The 13,761-nt window shown below is 44.7% G+C and overlaps 1 protein-coding gene across 3 annotated transcripts in view; it reads left to right on the top strand.

Annotated features, from left to right (window-relative positions):
* Positions 1 to 13,761, top strand: part of DUT (deoxyuridine triphosphatase) — a 71,613-nt gene continuing 57,852 nt past the window's right edge. The window contains exons 1-3 of one of the 3 annotated variants that reach the window (XM_033919531.1): positions 1 to 219; positions 857 to 1,001; positions 13,627 to 13,718. In XM_033919531.1, coding sequence (XP_033775422.1) covers positions 138 to 219; positions 857 to 1,001; positions 13,627 to 13,718 — 319 coding nt within the window. In that variant the 5' untranslated portion in view covers positions 1 to 137. Of the gene's footprint in view, positions 220 to 261; positions 451 to 856; positions 1,002 to 13,626; positions 13,719 to 13,761 lie in introns of those variants that run through there. The other 2 variants (XM_033919530.1, XM_033919533.1) reach the window with 2 other exon arrangements.

Here is a 13,761-nt window from a genome sequence, read left to right as displayed (position 1 = left end):
CCCAATCAAAAGCGCGTTCCGCTGCCTAAGCTCTCGATTAACTGAAAACAAACAGGAACAACAACAAAGCAATCTCCATGATGTACTGTAGCAGCTTTAATTGCTGCCATTTACGCTAGCAGAACCCCAGAAGCGAAATGGCTGGGGGGTTTGCTCGCGGTGCGAGTGTCCGCGAGCTTTTTAAACGCATCTTCACTCGACACCATCATAAACATCGAGGTAAGCGCGAGCACACGCATGTTTAATAGAGTGTTCGTTGCAAATCAGTTGCACGCGAAGCAGCAGGCACTCCTCAGCTGATTTGTCGCGGTCACCGATTTCGTCAGGGGGGTGGTTTCGGTTTTGCAGATCGGGTGGGCTTTCTCTTGCCAAGTGAGAAAAGCTGACTCTTCTTCCCCGAGATCGCTGCGCTCTAGGCCCAAGGCTGACGGCAACGGTCTGCGCTAAGAGGTATCGGAGTGCCCCCTAGGGGATGTTTAAAATCCTGACGCTTGCGCTGGGGGTTTAAGTCGTTGAAACTTTCCTCCAGCCCGAGTGAGATTTTTTTCTTCTTTTTCCTGTGGGTGGTGAATAGTTTCAGAACGTCCCATTTTCTTTGGCGGGAACTTTTTTTTTTTTTTAACTGAAACAGTCTCGGGTTGGAGAAAAGCTTTATTTTCGAGAAGGGCGATAGACTGTTAAGGCTAATTATATATTTTTTTAAAAAAAGGTGCACGGTCTAGTGTAATTTCCCCGACATCGGCTTCTCGCTTTGTCTCGAGGGCCGGTGACGTCGCGTGAACTCGGTTGGGCGGCTTTAAAAATTTGGCGCGTCTCTTTTTGTTCACTTCTCTTTGAACCATGCCTTGCTCCGAAGAGACCGAAAAGGGCTGCTCTCCCCCCAAGCGGCCCACAGCGAGTCCGAAGAAGCCAGACTCCATGCTGAGGTTCGTCAAGCTCTCGGAAAATGCGTGCGCTCCCACCAGAGGCTCGGCGAAGGCTGCGGGCTACGACCTTTACAGGTAATGGTTTATCGGAGCTGCTGGGGGGGGGGGGGGGCTCTGCTTGTATCTTTAATGTTATGTAAAATTGTGAAGTTGTTTGAATCTTTTGGGAATTGTGATTTTTAAAGGCCGGGCTGTAGCTCGGAATTTGTTGCCTGTTCTTTCCACTACTTTTTCAGCTTTCAAAACCTGCGCCTTGCAGAGCGAGCAGCGTGGGAATTGGCATAGGAGCCAGCTTACTTTCTTGGGGCTGCTAAATTGCACAAGTGAGTGCTGTCTGGACTCGGAGGCATGGAGTTCGAGCTGGCACCTATGCCCACCGGTCTTAAAAACGAATATCGCATCTGCTCGGAACCTTTTTCTTTTCCGTGCTCACTCCCTGATTACATAATGTTCTCGAAATACCTAGGTGACGAATCAGGACAATAGCCCCCATCGCAATCCCTCCCCAAATTAGATCTTGTAAACTGTTAACCTCTAATCTCTAACTCTGAATGTTCCTTTCAATTTATGGAATTTTTCTAATTCATTACCGCATGGAACTTCACGGTCCTGCAGTATATAAACTGTTGTTATTATTTTTATTGTTGCTACTATCAGATATTCACTGCTACACTCTGTAATTCGATGTCTGTGCAGTTTCTCTTCATTGTAAACCGCCTAGAAGTCGCAAGATTGTTGGCGGTATATAAGAATAAAGTTATTATTATTATTATAATCTGGTGGTGTAGGTTGCCCATAATACTGGAGAAATATCACTTTTTTTTTAGGGCCTGATGAGCGGCAAGGTCTGCCTAATCTACAGACCAGGTGTAACAGTTTACTAGCCCATAAATTAAGGTGGCACAGATCCATGCCAGAAGCAGGGGAAACTTACCTAGCAGATGCAGCTGTATAGGCAAGATAAAGGGGTCTGTTTAGTTATGGCTCTCCTCCCTGTTTTTGGTGATGCCAGTGCTCCTCCCACTCAGTGACTTGGCAACTCCTTTGGTTTCTAAAAAAAAAAAATGTTTGGAGTGGCAGCAGCCCTCCACAGTCCCCACACTCTGACAAGGTCCTGTTTCCACATGCTATTGCTGCAAGCATAAAAAAAAACCAACAATTTTAAAAAAAAGTTACACCTGGGGGTGGGGGCTTGAGTGGCCAAAAGAGATAGAGACATGGAAAATGACTGCAGATAAAAGGCCATATGGCCAGTCTTATCTGCCTATCAATAACATCTGCCCTTGTCCACCCCCTTAGAGATGCAGGACCAGACTATTAGGGAAGTGGAAAGAGAGAACTCCATTCCTCAAATCTCCTCCACTGCCAATTCCAGATTTCATTCCTTTTGTTTAGCTGCTCCTTATGCTTGGAATAAACTACCTGAGTGTGTTTGTTCATCATGCACCTTCCCTTGTTTAAAAGCAGACTGAAAACCCACCGTTTTGATATAGCCTTCGATTCATAACCCTACTCCTTACTTCCCACCTTCCTAGCCAGCAGATTAACCATTTCCCCTAACTATCCATGGGATCTGTTTGTCTGTATAGTGCTGTGTAGGTCTGGTAGCACTATAGAAGTAATAGTAGTAGAGGACAAATGCTAGCCCAGAGGGAGAAATGGATGGGGGAGGAGAGAAAAATACTGGACCATTGGGAAGGTAGGAGGAGAGACATGCTGGGCTGGGAAGGAGGGGCTGTATTAAGAATATTCCAGACAGAGTATTGAGGCAGAAGAAAAATACTCGAATGAATAAAGTTGAGAAAAGATGAATAAAATATTTTTTTTTTTGGGGGGGGGGGGGTGCAAAAGCATAGAAAATGGAACAAGTATTCAAGGGTGCTGGAGACAAAAACTGGCAAAAAAGGAGCAAATATTCTGGGGAGGGCGGAGCACTAAAGTTGGCCTAGGGTGCCACAATCTATCAAGCCGACTCTGATGCAGAAAACCTTTCCTGCAAATTATGGGCTCTTTTACTAAGCTGCAGCCTTAGCACGCACCATTATGTGAGGTTTTCCAATGCGCTAAGACCATTTTTGCTGTGGCCATTAAAAGGCCGGCTTTTTGTATTAATTGCCATGTGCTAATATTGCTGTTAGCTTACACCTGCCACTCGTTTATTTTATTTATTTATCCTCCCCGGAGAGATGCCGCCTCTTCTCACCCCCAGACCAGCAGAGGCAGCAGCCGCAGTTTCATCAAGCAGTCGCGGGGCCTTTGCTAGTCCAGCCCACTTCAATAATGCGAGGCAGGCTGGCCTAGCAAAAGCCCTGAGGCTTCCCGGGCTAGCGAATGCTGGACAGGGGGAGCAGGGAAGGGGAAAAGGGGTACTACTGGACAGGGGGGAGGTAAAAGGAAGGAAGAAGGGCTACTGCTGGATAGGGGGAGCAAGGAAGGGGTGCTGCTTGCCTGAGGGGAGGTAAAAGAAAGGGAGAAGGGCCACTGCTGGATAGGGGGAGCAAGGAAGGGGTGCTGCTGGACAGCAGGGGGGAGGTAAAAGGAAGGGAGAAGGGCTACTGCTGGACAGGGGGAGCAGGGAAGGGGTGCTGCTGGACAGGGAGGATAGACACAGATAGAAAGAAATGCCTAAGTCTACACATCTATTCTAGCATCCGTTAATGTAATGGGCTAAACATAAAAACATAAGCATCGCCTCTGCCAAGTCACACCATAGGTCCATCGTGCCCAGCAGTCCGCACCCGCGGCGGCCCTCCAGATCCTTTACTTAAGACATTTAATCCTATATAGTACCCCTCTAACTATACCCCTCAATCCCCTTTTCCTTCAGGAACTTGTCCAACCCCTTTTTGAAACCCAAAAGCATACTCTGCTCTACCACCTCCTCCGGAAGCGCATTCCAGGTATCCACCACCCTCTGAGTGAAGAAGAACTTCCTAGCATTTGTTTTGAATCTGTCTCCCTTCAATTTTCTTGAGTGCTCTCTTGTTTTTGTTTCCCCTGCCAGTCTGAAGAATCTGCCCCTCTCTACCTTCTCTATACCCTTTATGATCTTGTAAGTTTCTATCATGTCCCCTCTAAGTCTCTGTTTTTCCTGGGAAAAATCTAGTGTGTGTATAGATATAGATATCCGGAACATGTTGCTGGATGTTATGGGAAGAGGTGGTAAGAATGGTTAACATAGCTGGTGTTAAAAAAGATTCCTGGAGGAAAAGTCCATAGTCTGTTATTGAGACAAACATGGGGGAAACCACTGTTTGTCCTAGATTTTTAGCATGGAATGTTGCTACTATTTGTGTTTACTCTTTCTCTCTCCAACTGCTGGTTGACGGACATATCCCACTAAAATTGAGCTGTTGGGACTAAAGGAAATAATTTTTCCTTAGTATGTTTAGATATCATACTGCACTTGGTGGGTATTCTTGACTGCGAGATCTGGTGTAGAGAGCCTCATTTAACATTTTTGTTCTTCCCTTCACTCTGGACTGTCCTAGAAATCCTCAGTTTTACTCTACATGTGAGATAGGAGCCTGTCTGTTCTGCTCCTGTTTATTTTATAGTTAATGTTGGGTATTTTATCCAGGCATGAGGCTTTTTGGTGCTGCAGTATCTCCCAATTAAGGGGACATCTCTGGCTGCAGAAAACACAGACTCCGAGGGCAGTAGTCTATAGCCAAGGACAGTCTGCTTGGCCAGTCTGCATTAACAATCCAGGAGCTCAGGGACCATTAACCTTGAGAGCAAGGCTTGCTCCAGGTTTTGTCTGCAGAGAGTGCAGGCTGAGTGGCCCTGTGGTGGTTTTCCCAGGATTGGGTGCCAACTGCGTTTCCTCCCCCCAACTTCGTGTGCAAGGTCCGGTGTGGTTTGAGATCTTGGACTGACTGTTTGGACTGAGGGCAGTTTGAAGAAGCAAGTCATCCGGATGTCCTGGCTTGTCTGAGGCAGAAGTTCTCTGGCTGCAGTTTCAGCTGTTTTGCAGCTCCCTGCACCAGTATCGCACAGTGAGTAAGGCTGTGACAGCCTATGAGAGAAGGTGGGTGGGGAGTTATTTAAAAATAATTTTTAAAGGTTTCTGGGGTTAGGGATAGGGTCCCCTACCTTTAAAATCATGTTCTGTTTTTCTTAAAATTTGTTGTTTTTGCTATTATAGCTATAACTTTGTTTTCACGCTCAGCAATGATACATTTTATTTAAAAAAAACAAACTAGCAGTGTTAAATGAACCTTCAATATCTGCACTTTTATTGTAGAAAATAACAGAAATTTAACATTCTTCGCTAATAGCTAAACACGTACACTTTGGTGTAGTCATCTACCACTGGTGTTCCAAAATCTCAAGTATTCAGTGTCTTCTTGAAATAGGATAATGCCTGCGATACTGTTCAATTTCTTACAACAAGGACTCCATGCTATACTGGGTCTGTGGTGATGCCAATGGCAAAGTTAGTTATCAGTTAAACACCTTGCTCGGCTGTGTCAGAGGCTGCTTTCAACTTCTAACTCCCTCTCACCATAAAATGACCTATCGTTCTGTCTGTCCATCCAAACTAGATTGTAAGCTCTTCAGAGAGGGGACCATCAATTACATGGCAAAATGTACAGCACCGCATATGTCTTTCAGTGCTATAGAAATGTTAAAAAGTAGTAGTAGCCATGCCTTTGCTGTCCTAGTTGGGGTCCTCAGTATTAAATTTGGCATCACACTTAGGAGAGTCAGGTTTTGACCAGATAGCAGCCCTGGATATCGCAGAGGACCTAACTGTGCACAGGTTGTTTAAGGTGTCAGTGCTTTTAGGAATTATTACCAAGTCTCTCCAAGAATTAAAGATAGAGATTCTAAGGGACTGCTTTGATATGTCCCACCAGTTCCAGAATGATGTGTGCCTTGCACTAGAAGGGAAGATCAGGTTCTTGCCTTGATAATCTTCTTTCTAGTAGATAAGACACATCATTCTTGAAGCCTACCCTGTCGGATGTTCCTTTAGCCTGCTTATTGTTTCGGACATGTCCATATTACCAGATGCCTTGTTTCTTTTCTCTGTCCTGCACTGTCAAGGATAGAGGGCAACTATTGCCCTCTATTCTCTTAAAATAGTATCTTGCAGACCTCCAAGGCTGTTAGTACAAGTTGTATTCGGGTAGGTAGCCTGTTTGCTCCACCTCATTATATTGTTACATGTTTTTAATGTTTTTTTTTGGATGATTTTGTGTTAACATGTATTATCCTAGGACAAGCAGGCAGCATATTCTCAACATATGGGTGACATCAACCACTTAGCCCCGATGCGGACAGCTTCACAAGCAAACTTGCTTGAAGAACTTTTGGAAAGTTTGCGAATGCCTCAGTGCGCATGCGCTAATGCCTTCCTGCCTGACGTAGGGCGTGTGTCTCCTCAGTTCTAAGTTTTCTGTGGCGCTGAGAAGCACGCGTTTCAAGGCTATGCTTGAGAGTTATTTCTGCTCGTGCCTTCTCTCACCACGGCTCGTGTATTTTCTTTGCAGGGTCGCTGTGTTATCTGCACATTTGTTTTTTTTAAAAAGTTTTTTGTTTTTTCGATCTTGTCACAGCGGGGCCTACTCCGCGGCCTCAGCCTATGGGCTTCGATTTCACCGTGACCGTGTTTCATTCCATGTCCCAGCCGGTCACAGGGTTCAAGAAGTGTAGCTGGTGTTAATGTGTGATCTCCATCACTGACCCACATAAGTCGCTGTTCTCCCATGGAATTTTTTCCAGCTGGGTGGCATGAAAAAGTAGCCAGGCGGGACGGGGAAATTTGGTAGTTAGAATAGGGTCATTAAATCCAGTGGCATAACCAGTATATATGACAGCCAGTGCTATAAAAAAGTTATTTTTAGTAATAATCCACGAGTCACACAACACCTTTGTTGTGTGACTCGTGGATTATTACTAAAAATAACTTGCACCTTAGGAAAAGGCAGCATCTTAAACACTGCAGTGAGCATTAGAATACCAACACACGCATTGTAAAACTAAAGCCAGAGCCTGCGCAGTCAATTGATCCTATACAGTCGATGCTACCAGAAAACATGTCCTTTTCATACACACGGAACAGATACACCCTCGCCCAATATGGAATAATCACAAACTAAAAATAGAAATATGTAGACAAAAGTTAAACTGAACAGCCAAGAAATCAGACTCTGCATACAATGCAACACCTCAGAAACTGTGACACTTGTCCCCCTAATACTGTGCAAAATATAAAGACAGTAGATGTAAATTTAAAAAAAAACTGATACATAACAATCACCACTTTACAAATTAACAAATAGAAATAAAACAAATAAGAAATAAGCAAATACCATTTTATTGAACTAATCCATTTTTCAATTGGCTTTCAGAGGCCAAATCTTTCTTTGAGACAGTACAATATACTGCTGTTATGGTGTCCTGTCTTGACCTAAGGAAAGGAGTTTAGTCCAAAAAAATTGCTTTATTTCCATTTCCTATTTTATAAACTTTTATCAATACAGTTACAATACTACTTGATTCTGCCTAAAGCAACAAAAAAATTTATTTCTACCCTTTGTCATTTCTGCTTTAATCATCTTCTCTTTGCTCTCTTCTTTCTATACAGCGTTTGGTCCTCTCTCCCTTCCATGCAGTATTTGCCCCTTCCACCCATCTCTCTTTCTCTCTCTTTCTCTTTCTCTCTCTCTATCTTTCTCTCTCTCTGTCTTCCTCTCCCTCTCTCTCTCTCTCTATTCCTCTCTTCCTCTCTCTCTCACTGTCTTCCTCTCTCTCTCTGTCTTCGAGGTCCGTCGAGACCCCTTCCAAGCCCAGGCATAGGTCTCGAACTCTGAAGCGTTCTGCGCCTTGTGCTTCTCCATCTCGAGGCTCGTCCAGGACTCCTCTCTCGAGACCAGCTATGAGGGATCCTCCTTTACCTGTTTCTACGAGGCATGAGTCGAGGCTCTCAATCCTCATACTCCTGGGACTTCTCCATTGAGGCTTCTCAAATGTAAACACTCTCTGACTCCACCTATGTCACACAGCGGAGATTCTTCTGTGACTTAACGGAGGCTTCTCTATTTTATTCAGCAGCACCTCGGTCTCGCTCCACTTCTCCTCCTGCAGATACTTCAAAATCTACATCTTTTTCAAGATTCATTTTTGATACGAGTAAGGCTCTTCAACTTTATCTTCAATCTGAGCCTAAGTATACTCCAGAATATCTGGCTGAGATGGAATTGCCACATCCTGTTTTGAAGCAAACTTTTTTCTGGAATTTCGAGACTCCTTATTCAATCCCGGCTATTCCCTCTAAAATGGAATTTCAAGGGGGCTTGAGAAGCCGTAATTGTCTCGCCAATCCTTGGTGGTGGAATCATCTCATAAAAAATCTAATCCCACCAAGGTCTATGCTGCAGTCCCTCCAGGCAGAGAGAGACGCACAATGGATAAATTTGGACGCCGTCTCTATTAAAATTCCATGATGGCGAATAGAATCTTGAATTACAACTTCATGTTTACTTCCTATGTGAAGTACTGCATTAAAACCATGCCCTACTTCTTTCCTGATTTGGCTGAGCACTGCCTGACCATTGCCGCTTTATAGGGCAATGGTCAGGCCACACTTGGAATACTGTGTCCAACATTGGTCTCCCAACCTAAAGAAGGATATAAAAATGCTGGAGAGGGTGCAGAGACGAGCAGCGAAGCTAATGAATGGTATGGAGAACTTGGAATATGAGGAACGACTCAAGAAACTGGGACTGTTCTCCCTTGAGAAGAGGAGACTGCGAGGAGACATGATTGAGACTTTCAAAATACTGAAAGGCATCAACAAAATAGAGCAGGAAAATAAATTTATTTACATTGTCCAACGTGACACGGACAAGAGGACATGGACTGAAGCTAAGGGGTGACCAAGTCCAGGAGAAATATCAGGAAGTTCTGCTTCACGCAGCGAGTGGTGGACACCTGGAATGCTCTCCCAGAGGAGGTTATTACGGAATCCACCGTTCTAGGATTCAAAAGCAAATTAGATGCACATCTCCTTACGAGAGGCATAGAGGGATATGGGTGACTGAAACTACATCAGGTGTACACCTGACTGGGCCTCCGTGTGTGCGGATCACAGGACTCGATGGACCATGGATCTGATCCGGAGATGGCAGTTCTTATGATCAGCAGACCCTCTCTCAAATAAGTCTCTTCATGCTTCAAGCCACTTATGATGCCTTTGAGATGTCCTCTAGGGTTACTGCTTTTGCTGTGGCAATGCGACGTCTGTCTTGGCTACACATTGTGGACATGGATCCCAACTTACAAGATCGTCTAGCTAATTTACTATGCCAAGGTAATAAGCTTTTTGATGACTCCGTCGAGGCTGCCACCAAGCGTCTCTCAGAACATGAACGGTCATTTGCCTCTTTGGTTTGACCTAAGGCTAAAACTCCAGCTTCCAAGCCTTACAGGCCACCTCCATAAGTCTACTCTGGCCTTCTCCAGGCCTCTGCCTAGAAGACAACCACAGCAACAGCGTCAGCAAAAACCCCAGACTCCTGCTGCAGCTAAGCCTGCACAGTCTTTTTGACAATCTGGAGCTAAGCATAATATCCACCTTTGTCCATCAGACTTCTCTCCTTCCCATAGGGGGGTCATCTCAATCATTTTTACCAACACTGGGAGCAGATTACATCAGACCTATGGGTTCTCACCACCATTCGAGAGGGTTACTTGCTCCAATTTCTTCAAATTCCACCAGATCTCTCTCCAAAAGAGTATCTTTCCAACACATTGCAACTTCCCCCTTCTTCAGGAAGCTCAGGCCCTTCTCTGCCTTCAAGCTGTTGAAGAGGTTCCCTTCAACCAACAGGACATGGGCTTTTATTCCCGCTATTTTCTAGTCCCAAAGAAGACCGGGGATTTGCAACCTATCCTGGACCTCGGAGCCCTAAACAAATTTCTGGTCAAAGAAGTTTTGAATGCTCTCTCTTCCAACTCTGTATTGCCTGATGGCTCAAGGCGATTGGTTATGCTCCCTGGATCTCAAAGAGGCTTATACTTGTATCCCAATTCATCCAGCCTCTCGCAGATTCCTAAGATTTTGGGTGGGGAATCTTCATCTTCAGTACCAAGTCCGTCCTTTCAGACTCGCCTCATCTCCCAGGGTCTTCACAAAATGCCTGGTAATGGTGGCGGCAGCCCTGCGGACACAGGGTCTTCAAGTCTTTCCATATCTGGACGACTGGCTCATTAAAGCCTCCTCTCAGGAGGTTGTTGTAGCGACCCAACAGACTATACTGTTCAAAGTCTTGAGTTCAAAATCAATTTTTCAAAGTTCCAGTTACGTCCTTCCCAAACTACAGTTTATTGGAGCCATACTGGACACTTTTCAACTCAGTGCTTTCCTGCCTCAACCACGTCAAAATGCTCTCATTCAACTTTGCCATCAAGTATCTTCCCTCACCTCAATCTCGGCAAGGTACATGATGGTTCTTCTCAGTCACATGGCTTCTACAGTTCACGTGACTCCTTTTGCCAAACTTCACCTCAGAATTCCTCAGTGGACCCTGGCATCTCAGTGGCAGCAAGCTTGCGACCCACTCTCTCAACACATTACAGTGACTCCTTCGTTCAGACAGTCTCTCCACTGGTGGATGCTCTCTTCCAATCTTTCCAGAGGTTTGCTTTTCCGCACGCCCCTTCATCAGAAGATTCTCACAACAGATTCTTCAACCTATGCTTGGGGGGCTCATCTCGATGGTCTCCATACTCAAGGCCATTGGTCCCGCATGAATCGTCAGTGTCACATCAATCTGTTGGAACTCAGAGCGATCTTCAATGCTCTCAAAGCTTTTCAACATCTTCTTCACGACCAGGTAGTCCTGATTCAGACGGACAACCAAGTCGCCATGTACTATATCAACAAAAAGGGAGGCACATCTTCCTGAGAGCTGTCTACATCCAAGGGCAGCAAAACTGTCTGGTGGCAAATTGAGTCATCTTCTACAACCTCCCGAATGGACACTCGATTCCTCGTCTCTACATCACATTTTTGCTCAGTGGGGAACTCCTCAGATAGACCTCTTTGCTTCCCTCCACAACAACAAACTGCCTCAGTTTTGCTCCAGGATATACTCTCCTCATTGCCTCGAGGCAGATGCTTTCCTTCTAGAATGGGCGAATCAATTTACATTACATTACATTACATTACATTAGGGATTTCTATTCCGCCATTACCTTGCGGTTCAAGGCGGATTACAAAAGGTTAATTTAAAAACAGAGTTACAATGATTAGCTAGAGAGGTAGGTTGTAGATCTTATAGACATTTAGCGGGTTGTTGAGGGTGAGGTGGTTTGTAGTAGAGTTGATAGGTGGTCAAAGTGGAGGTTCTTTTGTTATTAATTAGTGCAGTAATGGGTAGATCGAGCGTCAGTTTTAGTGTTACTAAGAGGTCGTGATGTTATTGCTGCTTCAGGAATTTCTTGAAAAGTGTGGTCTTTATTTCCTTTCTGAATGTCCTATAGTCTGGGGTGGTCATCAGAAGGTTGGAGATTTGGTTGTCCAGTCTTGCGGCTTGAGTGGCTAGTAGGCCGTCGTGTAGTCTGCGTTCCCTCCATTCCCTCTGATTCTCAAGACTGAACATGCCACCATGATTCTGATAGCTCCTTGGTGGCCCAGACAACCATGGTACTCGCTTCTACTTCAACTCTGTACCAGGGAGCCTCTACTTCTACCAGTATTTCCCTCTGTGCTCACACAGAGTCAAGGGTCTCTGCTTCATCCCAATCTGCAGTCTCCTACACTTAACAGCTTGGTACCTCTCAACCTAACTGCCACTCTACAGTTCTCTCAATCTGTTCAGGACATTCTAGAGGCTTCCAGGAAGCCGTTCACTAGGCACTGTTACACCCAGAAATGGACTAGATTCTCTGCTTGGTGTACTATTCATCACAAGGAGCCGCAATCTACCTCCTTGTCTTCTGTTTTGGATTACCTACTGCACTTATCTCAATCGGGCCTCCAATCCACATCAATTAGAGTCCATCTAAGTGCTTTTGCTGCTTTCCATCAACCTATGATGTAACTTTACCCCTTTATCCTCAACGTTTCGTGTACATCTTAAAATTGTTAGTTCTAAGACTTGTGTTTGTTGTTTACTTATTGTAACCCGTTTTTATGAAGTTGTAAATCGCTTAGTAAATCGAATAAGCAATCCATCAAATATAAATAAAAACCTGAAACCTATTGAAGGTAAACCCCTTTTTGCTCATCCTGTGGTTTCCAGATTTATGAAAGGACTTTTCAGTGTCAAACCACCGCTCAATCCGCCCTCAGTGGTTTGGTATCTCAATGTTGTCCTAGCACAATTGATGAAGCCTCCTTTCGAACCAATAGATTCGGCTCATCTTAAATATCTCACTTGGAAAGTGTTTTTTCTTAATGCACTCGCTTCTGCTAGACGATTCAGTAAGCTCCAACCTCTAGTGGAAGATCCACCTTTCACAGTATTCCATCATGACAAGGTGGTCCTCGGTACTCATCCTAAATTCAGAATTTCATCTCAATCAATCCAATGTTCTTCCAGTGTTTTTTCCAAAGCCTCATTCTCATCCTGGAGAAACAGCTCTTCATACTCTGGACTGTAAACATTCTTTGGCTTTCTACTTGCAACGCACTCAACCTCCTAGAACTGCTCCTCAACTTTTTATCTCCTTCAATCCAAATAAGTTGGAGCATCCTGTTTCCAAGTGAACCATCTCCAACTTAGATGGCTGCTTGCATCTCTTTCTGCTATGCTCAGACTGGTCTCCCTCTGCAGGGTCGAGTCACGGGCCATAAAGTTAGAGCTATGGCGGCATCTGTAGCTTTCCTCAGATCAACTCCTATTGAAGAAATCTGCAAGGCTGCTACTTGGTCTTCAGTTCATACATTCACCTCTCATTATTGTCTGCATACTTTCTCCAGATGGGATGACCATTTTGGCCAGGCAGTTTTACAACATTTATTCTCCTAAATTGCCAACACTCCCACCATCCCATTCTGGTTAGCTTGGAGGTCACCCATATGTTGAGAATATGCTGCCTACTTGTCCTGGGATAAATCATAGTTACTTACCGTAACAGTTGTTATCCAGGGACAGCAGGCAGATATTCTCACAACCCACCTACCTCCCCTGGTTGGCTTCTTAGCTAGCTATTTGAACTCTCAGAGGAGACTCACGACCTACGTTCGGCGGGAAGGCACTCGCGCATGTACGGTGCAGCACTCACAAACTCTTTGAAAGTTCTACAAGCAAGTCTGCTTGCGAGTCTGTCCACATCGTGGCTCTGTGGATAATGTCACCCACATGTTGAGAATATCTGCCTGCTGTCCCTGGATAACAAATGTTACTGTAAATAACAGTGCTTTACACTAAGTAACTGTGCTATATGTACGTAACAGACTTGTTATGTTTTCTTTTTGGGGCTGACCATCTGCTTTGATACAAACTGAGGTTTTGTAGGACAGCCCAAGAGTGAAGGGAGGCAGAGCACAAAAATGTTAGAGGCTCTCTACACCGGATCTCACAATCGAGGTCACTACCCATTAGTTCCAGAATGTGTCTATCTACTAGAAAGAAGATTATCAAGGTAAGGACCTAATTCCCTTATTTACTCTTAAAATCTTTGTTGGCAAAGAGTGCAAATGTTATCTAATCACTACTTTGTTTTCAATTGCTTTTTCTTCTAGTGCTTATGATTATATGATTCCTGCAATGGATAAAGCTGTGGTGAAAACAGATATTCAGATTGCTCTACCCTCTGGGTGCTATGGCCGAGTAGGTAAGCCAGTCTGACCCTAGGTCCTTTTATCTTCTTTGGCTAA

This window comes from Geotrypetes seraphini, chromosome 14, assembly GCF_902459505.1.
Source record: "Geotrypetes seraphini chromosome 14, aGeoSer1.1, whole genome shotgun sequence".
NCBI classification, from domain to species: Eukaryota; Metazoa; Chordata; class Amphibia; order Gymnophiona; family Dermophiidae; genus Geotrypetes; species Geotrypetes seraphini.
Note: the sequence above shows the minus strand (reverse complement) of the source record. Positions and strands in the feature narration are given on the sequence as shown.